At 32.3% G+C, this 16,694-nt stretch overlaps 1 protein-coding gene across 1 annotated transcript in view; it reads left to right on the top strand.

Moving 5' to 3' along the window:
- The window catches only part of Oatp26F (Organic anion transporting polypeptide 26F), a 90,106-nt gene that overhangs the window by 47,404 nt on the left and 26,008 nt on the right, over nucleotides 1-16,694 (top strand). The window contains exon 4 of the mRNA XM_068770294.1: nucleotides 16,144-16,237. Within this exon, the coding sequence (XP_068626395.1) occupies nucleotides 16,144-16,237 (94 nt within the window). The remainder of the gene's footprint in view (nucleotides 1-16,143; nucleotides 16,238-16,694) is intronic.

A 16,694-nucleotide genomic window follows, 5' to 3' on the forward strand; every position in this document is an offset into this window, starting at 1 on the left:
GCGCGCTATATTCATAATGCTGATTAAACAGCCGACGTCATTCAGGTTGATTATAATTCAAATTATTTATTTTAGACATTTTTATGGACGTATCATTGGAGCCTCTTGTACAAAGGCTGTAGTTTATTGAGTTGTGGGATTCTTCCTAGGACCATAAGGATAAAAATAACATGAAGTGTGTATACATCAAGTTTATTTAATGGAATCAGGCGTTACCTCGCGGAAGTCCATCCTAAGTAAGAAAAGGACCAATATTTAGCCACTTCCGCACATGCAGTGGTAGTCGTGCAATGAAATGCACCGCCCGCCAGCCCGCTGATAAATGCGTTTGTATGTGTTAATCGGTGTAACATAACTCCTGAAGATGCCCCGTGGAGGGGTGAAACACGTGTTGAGTAATTTGGTGGTGGCGGTTGTGTGATACGCATTGTTTACCGCATACGCATTTATCAGCGGGCTGGCGGGCGGTGCATTTCATTGCACGACTACCACTGCATGTGCGGAAGTGGCTAAATATTGGTCCTTTTATTACTTACATCAAGTTTAGCCCTTATGTAGTATTGTAGATAGCTCTCTTTCGCACGATGTTTATGAAGAATAACATTTCTGTGGAATTCCCCTTTTGGAAGCACCGCTGACGCCAAACAGTGCTAGATAAAAATATGATTTCAAAAATATGCAAGTAACATGTAACTTCTGCACGACTACTGCTACATAGCGGAAGTAGCTATATATTAGTCCTTTTATTACTTATGTAACTTATTTAACTCAACATTAAAATACATGAGAGCAATGTACAATCTGGTTTATTTAACACGGCAAGAACGCGATAAGATAAGCGAGAAGGTTGTTTTAATCCACTATGTATTTTCTCTACAATAACTAGATATAAGTTTTATTGTTCTTCATGACGTCATCACGTGAAAGAAAAGTAAATATTCGGGTAATACGTAGCATAGAGGTTTTTCCCTTTTTAACTATAGAATATTTCCTGAATTTTACTGCACGACTAATATTATCTACTCCTTTTTAGATTTCTAAATATTCTAAATTGTAAAACTCAGATAAAATTTGGCTTAAATCCAGAATGGTGTCTTCAGCATATGTTATTGTATTTATCTATTACACTTTTAAAATTAGAATACAGATATAAAACAAGAATGATTTGATATTTGTTTTTAAAATAAAAAACCCCTTCTAATTTTTCAAATAGTCAATATAACAACTTTATGTATGTTGATCAGTACTTTATAACTTATAAATGGATTTAAAGGATCCAGTTAATGACTTAACAGATCAGCTGGTGCTGCATGTTTCCTGACGTGATTGTTAATTGGGGCAATTTGAAAATGGATACGCCGCGAGTTTAAGCAAGTGCAATATAAAAATTATGCATATTATATACGGGGACGTAAAACTTTTAGAAATGCTTAGGTGGGTCATGGCACAAAAAAGGTTGGGAAACACTGTTCTATTGTCTCTACAATAAATAGCTTGTTAAAGTTATCAGGTTGTCTCCGAGCGATGTGACCAAAATAATTAAAAACTCCACCGTAACATATTGTGAAGTCTTCTAATCTTTGAAGTAGTTAATACTGATTTTTCGTCAAATTAAAGCTAGCATTTGACTGGTATAAAAATAATAAATATAAATAAAGTCATTGTTTATCTAAAAAGAATGTTTATTTTAATTAAAAAAAATACTTAAATTGATACAACTACGTATAATGAGAAAGGAGTAGGGTAATCGACTCGTATCGCACGACAATGAGAAAGTCTGCTAAAGTTAAATGAACCCAGCAAATGATAAACACTTATCTGCGCTACTAAATCTCCCGGCTATAAAAGTGTCCAAAGTTAAATAAGTTTCTCTGAGCCACCTGCGCCCCGGAGGCGCTAGTGTGTCGCGAACGTAACGCCATCTGCGACTAGCTTTTATTCCAGATTCTTACTATACATGTAAGTGTGCTGATACACCAGCTGCTTCTTTATTTTTTGATACTTAATTATCTAATGCTTTAAAATATTACTTGATAATCATATGAAATCAATATAACACTACCATTGAATTCTATAAAATTTTGAATTTAGATAACTTATTACATCTATTTTGTATATTATTAATTACACATGATTTTTAATGAAAACTAACTAAAACTTTTATGTCAGTGGTATATATTTTAAACGATAAATAAATACTTTGAATTAATACAGTTTAGGCGATGTAAATCATCGCAAGTATAGCATTCAATCCTGGTTTATTTGTAAGTAGTGATAATGTTATGTAACATAAGAGATCTAAATCACGATTTGTTATCGCATAGCTTTGATACTAACACACGACTGCTAATTAAAAGATAATATTGGAAGTTGTTATGCAAACAAGATTCAGCACGAAAATTTTGTCAAAATGAGCGGTGCATATAATAAAGAATACACTTTAATTTTACCAAAAATCGAATAATCTAACCATCAATTAAACATATAATTACATGTGTCTTTACCCAATGATAAATACTCCACAGTAAATGTTTAGAAAATTAAAACAAAAGATTCTTGGTTCCGTCAAATTGCTAATTTAAAATTAATTTCCTTTCTAAACTTACTTTACTTTCCATTTCTAACATAAAGTAATGGAGACTTAATTGACCCCTATTGTAACTACACTATTTTTTTACATACACTCGGCGATAAATATTGCACATCGACCTTTAGAAAGAGACAATCGGCTAATTTCGGCTTCGTAGAGCATTATCTCTGTCGCGCGAAATATAACGACTGACAAAACTTTACATAGGTAGTGTGGGATAGAGATAGTGCCGTAATTAGCCGATTGTCTCCATCCAAAGATCGATGTGCAATTATTTCGCCGGATACTGTATGTTTACCAACATCTTTAATTCTTGAACGAAAATAAATAAATAATCAGATAGAATAAAGTACAAATAAAATATCTTTTTTGATAAAAACTAGAATCATCTTATGTATTTCCATAATATTATCATTAGATTTCAAATCAGACCACGAGATTTTTAAGCGCGTCATGTTCGGTTCAATCATTTCCAATAATGTATTATCTTATTATATTTTTATTAATGTTCAACATACTGTATAGCTATTGTAATATTTTACAATAGATTACGTTTATTGAACCTTTTAAATTGAACATAATGATTTTAACATACATTTAATCATATATTGAATTATATAAGATAGTCACTGTTTACAAGCAAGTTACAAGAAGATAGGTAGCAGTGTCTTCGACTTACATTAATACTACTGCGATCGCTAACTCGCCTGCCAAGTCTCTATATGGTATATTTTGGAGTGGGCGTACTTTGGCTAAAACAAGGAAGATGACTCTTATTATAAAGTCATTTAAAGTGACCACTTGTGTATTTCAATAGAAGAATAACTCAAATAAAGTGCCTTTAACGTAGCCCGAAGAGTTGCTCTTTTAAAGTGGCAGTGGGCATTGCTAGTGCAATCGATGGCCGTCGGGGCTGACGTTTTCGAGTTTAAAGCTCAAGCAGATAGACACGACATAGTTAAGGCACCGGAAGTTACGGAGGTTACTGTAGTAACTTTGGTGGAGGCCAATGCTTTGTGAGCGTCTATCAGCTACAAAGAAGATAAACCCTTCCTTCAATTTAAAACTGTGAGGGTTCCAAACCCAATCTGATCTCAGAAGAGTCCACGTGAAATTCAGACGCTTTTTGTGGTCACTTTTACAGTAGATAGAGATATTAATTACCAAGCTCTTTCATCACAAATTTTTGTATTATAAACTTACATGGAAGTGAATTGTAATATAGTACATACAGTAATAAATAAATACGAGGAAATTAATATGAAATAAGTACTAAAATAATTAGAAATCAATCCGCTGAAGCGAAGCCTATCGTCTAATTAACAGGTGCTTAAGGATGAGATGCAATTCGCAACTCTATCGACCGTGAAGACAAGGACCTCTTAACTTACGTGAATCTAATAAGACATTGATTATTACGTTTAATTTCTAACTTGTTTATTAGTTCAAGGAGCAGTTCAAAGAGTTAAAATCCGGGATCTGTTAATATTGGGAAGAAATTGTTATATAGAAAATGAGACAGTTATAGTATTGTATGTAATAACATGAAATAGAAAATTTGAAAAAAATAAAAATAGAGATGTAAACAATGGATGGTAAAATATGGGAGGTGATGCTTACATGTGATGTAAATAAATGCTGTGAGAATGTTAGAAAATATGAAGAATTTAAGTAGAAAGAAAGAGATAGAAGGAAAAGAGAGAAAAAGAGAGAGAAAAAAGTTTAATGAAAAAATCATTGTAAAATATATACCTGTCCCAAAAGTAAGATAGGGGAACGAAAGGCTTCTATTAACAGAGGCCATTTTCTTTCTACTTAAATTCTTCATATTTTCTAACATTCTCACAGCATTTATTTACATCACATGCAAGCATCACCTAACGTAACTAAAAACGTATCTGTAATTGGAAGTAATTTTAAAAAGTAAGTAAAAAAAAGTATGTAAACAAAATCCAACCTAAATATTGGACAGACGAGTTCATCACCTTCATCATCATTTTAGCTCTAAGCGGTCGTTCATTCTATCGTCTGATTTGAAGTAAATTAATAATATCTTTCATTGCTTTCCATACATCGTCTCGATTCCTTTGCCTTCCTTCCAGTGTTCTACGATTTTATATTTATTATTCTTTTCATTTATTTTCGTATTATCCAAATCGGACTTAATTTACATTTCTAATATCACAGCTATTTTATCGATCTTGTTAATTGTTTTCATTGTTCTTGTTCTATTATTTATTTGAATATTTTTATTGTTTTTCCAAATACCTTTTTTCAGAATTCCAAAAAGATCCAGCCACAGTGCCTCTTTACTCACTATTGAGGCGAGGTTCTTCTTTTCTGTTCTCTTACCGAGCCTGGTATTCTGCTCTTACCGGGCCAAATACAGGACAGCCTGTGAACCTTTATAAGGTTGCATGTTCACTTAGTGGGTGTGCGACCTACTCTGCGCTCTCCAGTCCTTAATTTTTGCCGTGAAACCTTAAGGTTCCAGCGGCTGTATGTTTTTCGCTACTTACGTTAATAAATACGCTGAGATAATTATTGATTATATCTCATAATGTTTAGTATAACACTCTCTAGAGCTAGTTGGCTAGTTGAATGGGCGAGTGCTATTTCAACATGCCGATTCATTGGGTTTTTTCCTGCACTTTCGTTAATCTACTAATCGTTATTTGTTAAATTATTTAAAGTAAAATGTAACATATTAACGGTAGAATAAATATGTGAGTTGACATTAGAACTTGTTAACAAGTATCAAGAATGTTTGATACGTCTTAATGACATGTTCACACTCTCGGTTGGACGGGCGCGCCGTACCAGCGCGTCGAGCAGCTGATTGCTGCTAATTTCATAGGGTTCCGGGATCTCTCAATTACTGTGAAACACGCTCGTGTATATCGCGCCTTCGTTAAGCTCTATGTGCACAAGAATTTACGTAACATTTCTCGTCTAATATTACGTAAACTTGATTATATTTAAATTAAATTTTGACATAAAGTCGGTAATTGAATATATATTTATTTATTAATACTTTATTATACACTATAGATATTAACTAAAAAAAGCAACTATATAGAAATACAAAAGGCAGTTTTATCGCTCGAGGCGATCTCTACCAGACAACATTTGGATGGAGATGAGAGACATGAAGGAGAGGGCAGTTCAGGGTGTACGTTCATACATATACATACACTACTATACACACATACATAAATTCAAAAATATTTATGTATACTCATAAAAAATATACATAAATATGTGTATATATTGATGTATATTTACGTGAAAAAGGTATAACATAAATACGAATAAGTAAACAATGTTACACAACATGCTTTTAATTGTAAAGTTTTTGTCTATTTTAAAATAAGCATAAGTACATATATAACAAATGTGTAGTTGTAACCTAGCGGTAGAAGACTGAGACGTGAGATCGTAGATCGCGGGTTCAATTCCGGGATACGATCTTATACTTTTTGCATTCATTATGTAGGATTAGCACTGTTCACAAATAAGTTTACAGAGGATGGTCAGCAGCGGCATCTAAGTACCATAATATCACACTGCGATCGCCAACCCCCCCTGCCAAACATGGCGATTATGGTATATCCCCCATATATATCCTTGTGAAAGACCAATGGCTTGCCACGCACTTCAAGCGGTCGGCACTGTCCTTTTTTGATGCAGTTTTAATTAATCTATTCTTGGTAACTTTCTTAAACATATTCTGGCAAAGTTTCATATATATACTTTTAGGAAAGAATTTCGTAAAAACTTTAAAATTCTTAGATGATCTTTAATTAGCTAAAAAAACATTTTTACTAAATATTAAGTATCTCACCTTTATGACCTCAGAGAAATCGTGATGAGTCAGTATTAAAGTGGAGATACTTTATACATAGATTATATATACAATCTCTTTAACAGTCTAGACCATGGATGCACAGACCGCGGCCCGCCAGTGGAATACTGGTGGCCTGCCGACAGCAAAAATAATACTCTCGTACATTCGAATAATATTGAATTCTATTCCAGAATAAAACCAAAAAAAATTAATTACCTATACTTCTGGCGGCCGGCCCGCCATCAGTTCATGATTTGCCCGAGTGGCCCCTAGTCTTAATAAGTCTGTGCAACCATGGTCTAGACAATATGATTGATATTAAACTTGTAAAATTACTTATAAGATTCTGAGGATATAGAAAAGTTTATTTAAAAACTAGAAGATGTTATTCAAATTAAGATAAATACATGGCCGCTGGAGTTTTAAGATTCAGGAGTTGAGAACACGGTGCGACAAGAGTAAGACGTCTACCTACAAGATGGACAGATGACTTTGTCAAGGTTGTTGGTAGACAAAAGATGTCGATGGGTAAATACCAATTATTTATGACAAAGATAATGTAAATTATACTATCATATCGTATTAATATTTTTTCATTTATTTACTCTTTAACACACAAAAAAATGTACAATTGACTAAACACCATAGGCGTTCACTACCAGGGGAAATAATCGTGGCAGGTGCTTAAACTATAATATATATACAATACATAAATAATATAATACATGTACTTCGTGAAGATAAATGTAAATAATAATAACTACTGTTGTGAAGATTGTGCTAATTTCTGATGCACTTGCTCCCGAAGTTTCCGTTTGAAACTGTAACGGCTTTCTGCCATCATGATTTTCAAAGGCAGCTTATTCCATAGAAGAATAGATTTTACATAAAAAAGAAGAGTGAAGAGAGTCAGTACGGTTAGGAGGACAGTAAAGGAGACGATTATTTGAAGAACGCAGGACGCGTTATGTGCGTATTAATAGCAGAGCGAAAGAGAGAGATGCGAATTCAACCATAGTCGCTGCTTAAAATAAATACGATGGGAGAATGACTTTACAAAAGTAGGTCTAGAATATAGAAGAATAACGAGAAAGAAAGAGGAATAGAAGACTAGATGAGGCATTTGTCAAAGATCAAGTTTTTGGATGAAACGATCGTTCATTAATATATAAATAATGTGTAAGATGTAGTGTAGGTATTAAATAATGTTACATTAGATAGATAATACATGGTAGTAGATATTTTATATTATTGTAAACATATTATAAAGCCTTATTATATTTTTAATAGTCACTGTTTATTGCAGAAATGTCCAGTTAAGTTACGTTCATTAACATATGCGCCAACTTAGAAGTCAACTAACGCGTTAACCCGGGAAAGTTTATGCAAAGATTAAGTTGTAATTATGTAAGCCGGCTTCTACTGAATAATTCAATTGTTAATCAAAACTTATATCATACTTAGATAAGATATTGTAACTTGTTACTTCGGTTGGTTTTAATTAAAAAAGTTTCAACTGAATATATTTGTATTGCCATAAATATTTTTACAAAGAAAAATCACTTTTAATAAATTTTACGTAACATTTATTACTATTACATTGTATATGTTTAATATTTTAAATATAAAACAATTAGCAAAATGTAAAGCTTATTTGAATTATTCTCCATTGACTGCAATAGAGTTTTTTAAACGATGTCGTCAGTTATAAATGGCAGCACGTACTCTTTCTGTAAAAAAAAATCTTCACTGTCAATCATATGGATTGTTTGACTCCAAATTAACATAAAGTTTAAAGAAAGCCTTACACTCTAAAACTGACTTAGTGAAATTAAAAAAGATAAAATTGGTTTATTCAACATAGGAACTTTTAACAGAACTCTTATCGATCGTCAACTTATTATCTAATTAAGAAAAGACCAATATTTAGCAACTTCCGCACATGCAGTGGTAGTCGTGCAACAAAGTGCACCGCCCGCCAGCCCGCTGATAAATACGTATGCCGCAAACAATGCGAATTACACAACTGCCACCGTTAATTCACACCTCCACGGGGCATCTTCAGGAGTTATGTTACACCGATTAGTGCCAAACACAGGGTGACTTTGACGCATTTATCAGCGGGCTGGCGGACCGCGCACTTTGTTGCACGACTACCACTGCATGTGCGGAAGTGGCTAAATATTGGTCCTTTTCTTACTTAACACAGACTTCCGCAAGTTAACGCCTGATTCCATTTAATATTTTTTATCTATTTATTTTTTTCATCTATTTTATTTTTGACTGTACTTGGCTTCGCACGATGTTATGCTAGTTAAGAAGAAACAGGAAGAAACTTCACAACAACGAATCTATCAATAAAGTTTAAAAATACTGAATTATACTTCTTATTATTCAAAATTGACCTGATCACGGAGTCGAGTCTCGCTTGTTATTTACCGCTACGGTAGTTTAATTTAGATTTTCGAAATAGATGAGTTAGATTTATAGAAATATCTGCGACATAACTAACGTAGATCTACGGATATCCGTACGCCTTATTCTCGGACTGCGACGTCCGGATAATACTAGACATTAGTACGGATTGCACCTGGCGTATTTTATCCGGACGTTAATGCAGAAAGTTTTAGATATAGCTCACGGTACTTTTTGTTCAAATGAATATCTATTATAGACATAAAATATTATCTATGTTATATTAGATTCACGATAGGCATTTCTTGTAGTATTGTGGTGGAAAGACGCCGAAAGTGAGGTGATGAATGAATGGAGTAGGACAAAAATTAAAGGAATTAAATAATTTGTGAAGAATGAACTACTTTCAGAAGGAAATAAATGTGAACGCAAATAATATGATCAACATCCATGTTCAAAACTCTTCAAGGTAGTGAAGCTGCCAGTATCTTGAACATGGGTCAGTCAGTTATAAATCAAATTTAAAAATAAAAAATTAAGCGAATAATGATGTTAAAAGAGACAAAAACCTTTTTTAAAAAAATATAATCTAAATTATTCTCCTGAAAACCGTTCCAAAATCATTTTACACAGCCATACATACATGTATATGAACATACATACATATGTTTATAACATATATAATTATAATAAATAAGGTTCAATACATATTACGGTATTTTCAAGGTTTATCACAGTAGAACATTCTAGATTAGCTCTGATTTCAACCATACCTTTGTTCACTAAATCCAATATACAAATGCACTCTCGCAAAGTAATCCCTCGTAATCCTCGTGACTGGACTCAGTTCGTCTGAGACTGGAGGGGTAATTGCATCATAAGTTTATGACGTAAGTAATACACAAGGTTAAGAAAAAAGAATTTTATCTTTACTGATTTTTACATAAAATATATTGATAAAAAACAAGATATCTTTGTTAAAGTAGGCATTTAAATGCAGTTTTGTAACGTCAATTATTTTAACATTATATGTAGTAAGCTACCACCGTTTCGGAATGCTGTTCTGTCGACAGGAATCGGGCAACAACTGGTTTGATTCATTTAAATGTAATTAAACAATATTTGATGTGTACAGTATAATATCAACCATTTAAATAAGTTAATAAACCAAGTTCCACACATATCGATCATCTATCACATCTGTAACTCTTGAATGTTATAATTAGATTTATTTAATAATATATCTTGAGGATTTTTTTTATATATGCGTACACATATATCAATGAAGGATTTGTTAACTATTTGAAAACGAAATTAAGGCGTTACGAGTTTATTTTTAATCTTATATTTATTATGTGTCTGTATATATTTTTTATATACGATTTTATATACAAAATTATATATATATATATATAATGTAAATATATGACACAAAACGTTTCTTGATACAAATTGTTTCCAACTTGTTTTATTAGAATTATTGGACGTTTCTTTTTAATAAGACCTCTTTTATGGGGACCCCTCGTACCACTTATCTATTGTGGGACAGGGACTTTGTTTTTATTTAATATCTTTTCGCGCTTTTCTATTGTTCCTCCTATCATCTTTTATTCCTTTATTTTCTTTCTTTCTGCATTTCTTCTTTCTTTCCCCTTCATATCCATTTTTCCTTTTATTCGATACCATTCTTTCTTCTCCTCATTCCTAAACTGTTACAATTTCTTTGTTTTTATTCTATATCATATTTTTGATCTATTCTAGGTATATATTTTTATATGTATTATTTTATTTACTTGCCTATTTTTACAATTTTATTTTGTCAGCAAGGAGTTTACAAAATTTGCGTCAATTCTCTTTTGGAGTACTAAATAGATTACCTATTCTTCTTTCTATCTTGCTTTTCTTTTATTATCTTCACTGTGATAGTTGCAAGTATTAGCTTCTATCTTTTTTTTAACTAAATTTTAAGTTCTAGTGTATAGTAATGTCATTACTTAAGGCACTCTTCACACTTACTCAAAAATGTAATGTAATATTACATAATAATTATGCGTAATTTACGATAAATAAAAATTTAAAATACTGTTTGCTACTATAATAATAAAATATTACATATTTTGTTGCTAGCACACTTAAAAAGCATAAATCCGGGGCTATATAGCGGTATTTTGGCAGAACGTGACAGTGCATTACTTTAGCACATTTAAAAACAATATGGCGGATTATGACAGAGCGCGTTTTAGGCGCGAAAATAATGTTTACCACCGAGTAATGGATTTATGTTTCATAAATATTTAAACGTATATATTTGTTGCGAGTAATGTTTATTATTTGTTTACACATTTACATTTATAATCTTATTAAAACAATATTTACGAATAACGCAATTGGATTTTAAGATGTCATACAAAAAATGTCAACAATAAAAATATTTTTATATAAACATTTTGTAATTTTAATGATAATAAATAAATTTTATTCTTAACTATATAACGATATAATTAATTTTGAAAGTATTTGAAAAACATAGATTAAATATGCAGTCACACAAAAAATTTTTTTTTTTTAAAAAAGTTCGAAAAAAGAGTGCGTTCTACTGGTCTAATTCTTTGACTTTGCCAAAAAAAAAATCGTCTAGATTATCTGGTTTATAATTGGTATTATGATAAAATAAATCATAATAAATTCAAATTCAAGATATTTTTATTTAAGTGAGAATTTACATGCGCTTTTGAATCGTCGAATTGAAAGTAGATAGATGCGAGAGAAAGTAAATTTTTTTGTTAAACAATTTAAACAAGAATTTTCTCGAATAAAACTATTTTATAACTACGATCATACAGACATATAGATATAGATATATTCTTTCTACAAATGCCAAAAGTTGATATTGCAAAAGAGCGCTAGTACGTATTTTATATAAAAAGGCAAACCACACCCATTTCCGAAGATTTATAACAGTGGCGTGACAAAAATAACGGTCGCCGTTGAGTTAGGTAGTGTTAGCATTGCTAATTAGTAAAACGGACAATATTATATTATTATTCAAAATGAGGTTCTTGAACGTGTGATCTACTTCCAAGTATTAGTCATACAGGCATACCAACATTCGCTATTTATTATGAAAACAAACTAATATTGGATCAGTAAACGTAATAAAGCTCTCTACTACATTCCCTACACTATGTATTTAAAAAAAGTATTGTCGACTTCCTTCATGTGTCTGCGTATACGCATACATAAAAAGTTCCACGAGATATCTTAGACCTTCTGTTTGTAAGTTTTTAATATAAAATTAAAAGTATATTCAATGGATTCAGGCGTTACTTTGCGGAATTCCATCCTAAGTAAGAAAAGGACTAATATATAGCTACTTTCGCTATGTAGCAGTAGTCGTGTAATAAAGTGCCAAACACCAAATGAGCCTCACACGATGTTTGGCACTAATCGGTGTAACATTACTCCTGAGGATACCCCGTGGATGGGTGAAACACGTGTTGAGCGATTTAACAGTGGTGTAGTAGTTGTGTAATTCGCATTATTTGCCGCATGCGCATTTATCAGCGGGCTGGCGGGCGGTGCACTTTATTGCACGACTACTGTTACATAGTTCAAGTAGCTATATATTATTATCGTTTTCTTACTTAAAAGTATATTATCGAATAAACCTTACTATAGCATTCAAAAGTTTTTAGTTGATCGAAATATGTGAAAATTGATTTGTAAACTCATTTATATGGTTGATATTCTAATATACACATAAAAAATGTTGAGTTTCTTGTCAATTTTCTTCAACAGTTCAGCATTAAAAGAATCGACGATATAATAACCTATAAATGTCTACTTGAATAAATATATTTTGAATTTTTGTTACATATTTGTAACATTGAAATACAAAAATAACTGTGATTGTGAATGACATTTGTCCGCCATCTTGTTTATTGTTTAAACACAAATAGAATATAATGCATTAATATAAATCATAATACGCATAAATATGAGAAATGAATAAAATGGATTAAAATAATATTAAAGAATCTATAGAATTATGATCCCATTTATAAAATGAAAGCAAACATAATGTTCTTTTGAAAAGAATTTGCAAATTTCGCCCGGAATATTTCAGTAAACACTGTCATTAGGGGGTATTATCGCTTGGGATGATTAATTGTGGGGTTCTGGAACAATTATTGTCAAATCACGGTCTTTGAAAGCGCTTTGGTAGTGTTGGCTTCACTTTCCGACAATGGCTATGATCCTCGGGTACTAAAAGTTTGTTAGCAGATGAGAGATGAAATTTTGTACAATAACCTTTTTTATTTTAATGGGTACAGGATGTTCTATAAATCAAAGTCAATTCAAGTGAAAGAGCAAATTTCTACTCGTCCAACAGCTCGTGTTATTTTGTAAATTATTATTGAAATATTCCTTCTATTAATTATACTTGTTTTTAATATATATCAAAATGATTTTTACAAATCAAGTAAGTTTCGTTTTTTGTAATAAACAAAAGTTATTAACACTACAAAAACTTTGCACAGACTATTCATATTCGCGAACGTTCCAGAACATTTCTCACAACTAGCCACGTCTCAAGTTATTTGAACGGAGCTTTACCTTGCGTGATATTAACTTTAAACGAATTCGTACCATCCTTGCTGTGTGCTTATACTTTTTTAATATAAGACGCCATATTTAATAAGCAGTCTAGATTAAGTTTCTCCTGCAACGCATTTTATTGCATATATCTCTCAGTAACTGCACACATCTAGCATGTGTGCCCAGGGTATTCCTTTATTTATTTAATATCCTTTAGTATACACGTTTAAACATTTAAACAGTTTCACATATATACAAAGAAATACAAAGGGCATTCTGTAACAGACAACCATAGTATGGTAAAGGTAGAAGTACTAATAATGGATTGTTGACGAGTACAAAACATACATATTTACAAACTAACATATACACATATGTATATGACATATATATTTATAATAAATAAAGAATAATACTTATTATAAATGTAATACAATAATTAATAAAAAATCAAACTGAGTTGGGTCGCAAATAGAAAAGAATAAAGAAAGAGAAGTAAAAGAAATGAACTAACAGATAAATAATCATAGGTCTTGTAGATAGTTCTTAATCATTTTCTTAAAAATAAGCAGTTAGTTAGCACGTCTTACATTTAGCGGTAAATCATTCCCCAACCTAACTGCTTGTGTGGTGAAAGATTTGGCCATAAACAAAGAAGGAGTTTTTCGTATAAAAATACTAACTTCAAACTGGTACTCATTACATAAATATTTTATGTAACACTGGCAAGATATAATTGTTTTTTTTTTTTTTTAAATTTGATTACTTTAAATTAAACTACAATATGTCTCTTGGAAGTGGCCAGCAAGTCCAATATTTTCAATACATGCAGAATATAAAATGTCGAAAAATATGCAACATGATTTCATAAAAAAAATATGGCATCAGTAAAAGAACGAATCAATGTATTTGATAGGTTTTACCAACAGTTGAAACCAATACCCAACCTGTTACTTAGGCAAAATATGTTAAATCTGTAGAGGCATAGCGTTTGATCTAATACTATATTCTGAGTGTATTCTGCGTGGATATGACCAAAAATAATTAACAATTATGAAGGTAAACCGAAATGAATAAGTTTCAAATAGTCATTGTAAAGTTGTAGCGACTTAAGTAAGTTTAGCTAAGATCGCAGGAAGTGACTGGAAGTCGCTGGAAGCGGATAACGCAAGACTCGTCAACGTGTCGATCTTATGGGAGGCCTGTGAGCGTCCATTGGCTGAAAAGATACAGTCAAATTAAATCGACTGTAAATCCAAGATGGCCGCTTTATTCACACCGGATCGAGTCAATACTAATCCGTTAAACTTGGCTCCTTTGATAACCATGCATTGTGAATTTGTGTAGTCGAAAAAAATTGAAGAAATAAAATATTGACTATTGCTTCTCAATACGTGTTTGATAATGTACTGTATGTTCATAACAAACATTACCGATTTTTACAAGAAGTGATAGTGAAGCCATAGCGTGTGACAATCGTCTACCAGCGCCATCTATCGACGCTGTTCGAAATAAGAGCGTTCCGACGTACATCGTCTTGTCATATTTTTTAGCGTAACTTTTTTTTAAGGAAGTCATTAGTTTTGATCATAGTTTGCAAGCTCGCTGCAAGACATAGGTGTCCTATAAGAGCGCCACCATGACCAATCTTGCAGTTACCGCATAAATCGTCTATTCGACTCGTCTTGGTGACGTCACCTGTGCGTGTTCATCTCTCGAGAAATTTTCGTCCGCAACGGTAAAAATAAAAAACCGCAAGAAAAAAGAAATTTAACCGACACTTTTCCATCAAGTTAAATAATTTAAGACATAAAAAATTAAATAGATGTTTATATTTTTTTTAAATAAATGAGAAAATGGCGCTACTACGAATAATCAAAATGGCCGCATCAATTATGATTAACTCGGGATAATTACGGATGAGAATTTTAACTAGCATAATGGAAAAACCTAGTCTATTTCCGACACACCGATCTGTCAGTCAATGTGCTTGAAAATTTAATGGTATCAGGTTATTTTTGCTCTTTATCTGTCACTTGCCTATAGTTGAACTATTTTTGATACTGTCAGACATTAAAATACTGTATTCATTATAACTTTTACACGTTTATGTTCCACCGGTGTAATACAAACTGTAATCCAAGTAGATATTGGCGAAAGATCATACATATGTAGGATTTTGGTCTTAAATTTTCTAGATGCCTAGAGTGCCCTGGCCAAATCTGCCCGTGCCAAATCTGGATACAAGCCACCCCCCTTCGACTTCCAATAGGATGCGGTCAGAATCCAATATATTCTAAGAACCTTAACAGATTCTTCTATCCTTATTTCTCTGTTCTTCCGTTTGAACGCAGCCTGTAGATTCATTTCAGGAGCCTAGCAGGTTTGATCCGACGAACTGACAGGACCCTTGAATGTTTGCCCTCGATTTTTCCGGTCATAATAAATTGCCAGAAGTTTATCCATCCTACTTGGCTATGTGGAAGAACAAAACCATCGTTTGGCGCAGAAAGAGGAATCTTAAAACCCGAAATATTGGAAATAGCTCTAGGAAAACAACTAGACGTCTATGACAATAAATTTACGTAGACACATATCATTGTAAGGTCATTTATTTTGCAGGAAAGATGTAAAATTATTTAAGGAAATTACTTTGTATAGGATATACAGAACTCGTCTCTTTTGCTCATAGGTATGGTGGTAAACGGTTTCGTGAATGTGGTGATAACCACAATAGAGAAGCGGTTCGGTCTTCGCTCCATGCAGACGGGAGTTATTGCGGGAGGGTGAGTGTTCTTCCTCTTTTAAACTAGAAGATGCTGATTACAGGCCTCTTCCAACAGATCCTGTTGGAAAGTCTGTGGCGGAGGCTTATATCCCGCAGTGGAGGTTCTATAGTAGAGATTATGCTAATACTAGTAAATGTATGGAGTACACCTGGTTGTAAGTGGTACAACTCACAACGTTGTACACAAGATTCTGTGACATCTGTATATCTTAATAATTTCGATAAAGTCAAAACACTAGTATAAGTTTAATAATGTTTAAGTTTAACAAATCAATATGTAATATTCCTATAAAGATATAAAATAATAAAAATGTAAGAGTAATAATAATTATAGAATATAAGAAAATGTAAAAAGTAATGAGGAATGAATGAAAGGAGATACAGAGCGAAAAGGAAAGACAGTGGAATTGTGGAAAGAAAGAAATGAACGAAAGATAATATGGAGTATGAAAGAA

This window comes from Battus philenor, unplaced genomic scaffold (assembly GCF_028537555.1).
Source record: "Battus philenor isolate CCGP_79_NKW_IND1 unplaced genomic scaffold, ilBatPhil1.0.hap1 SCAF_3, whole genome shotgun sequence".
NCBI classification, from domain to species: Eukaryota; Metazoa; Arthropoda; class Insecta; order Lepidoptera; family Papilionidae; genus Battus; species Battus philenor.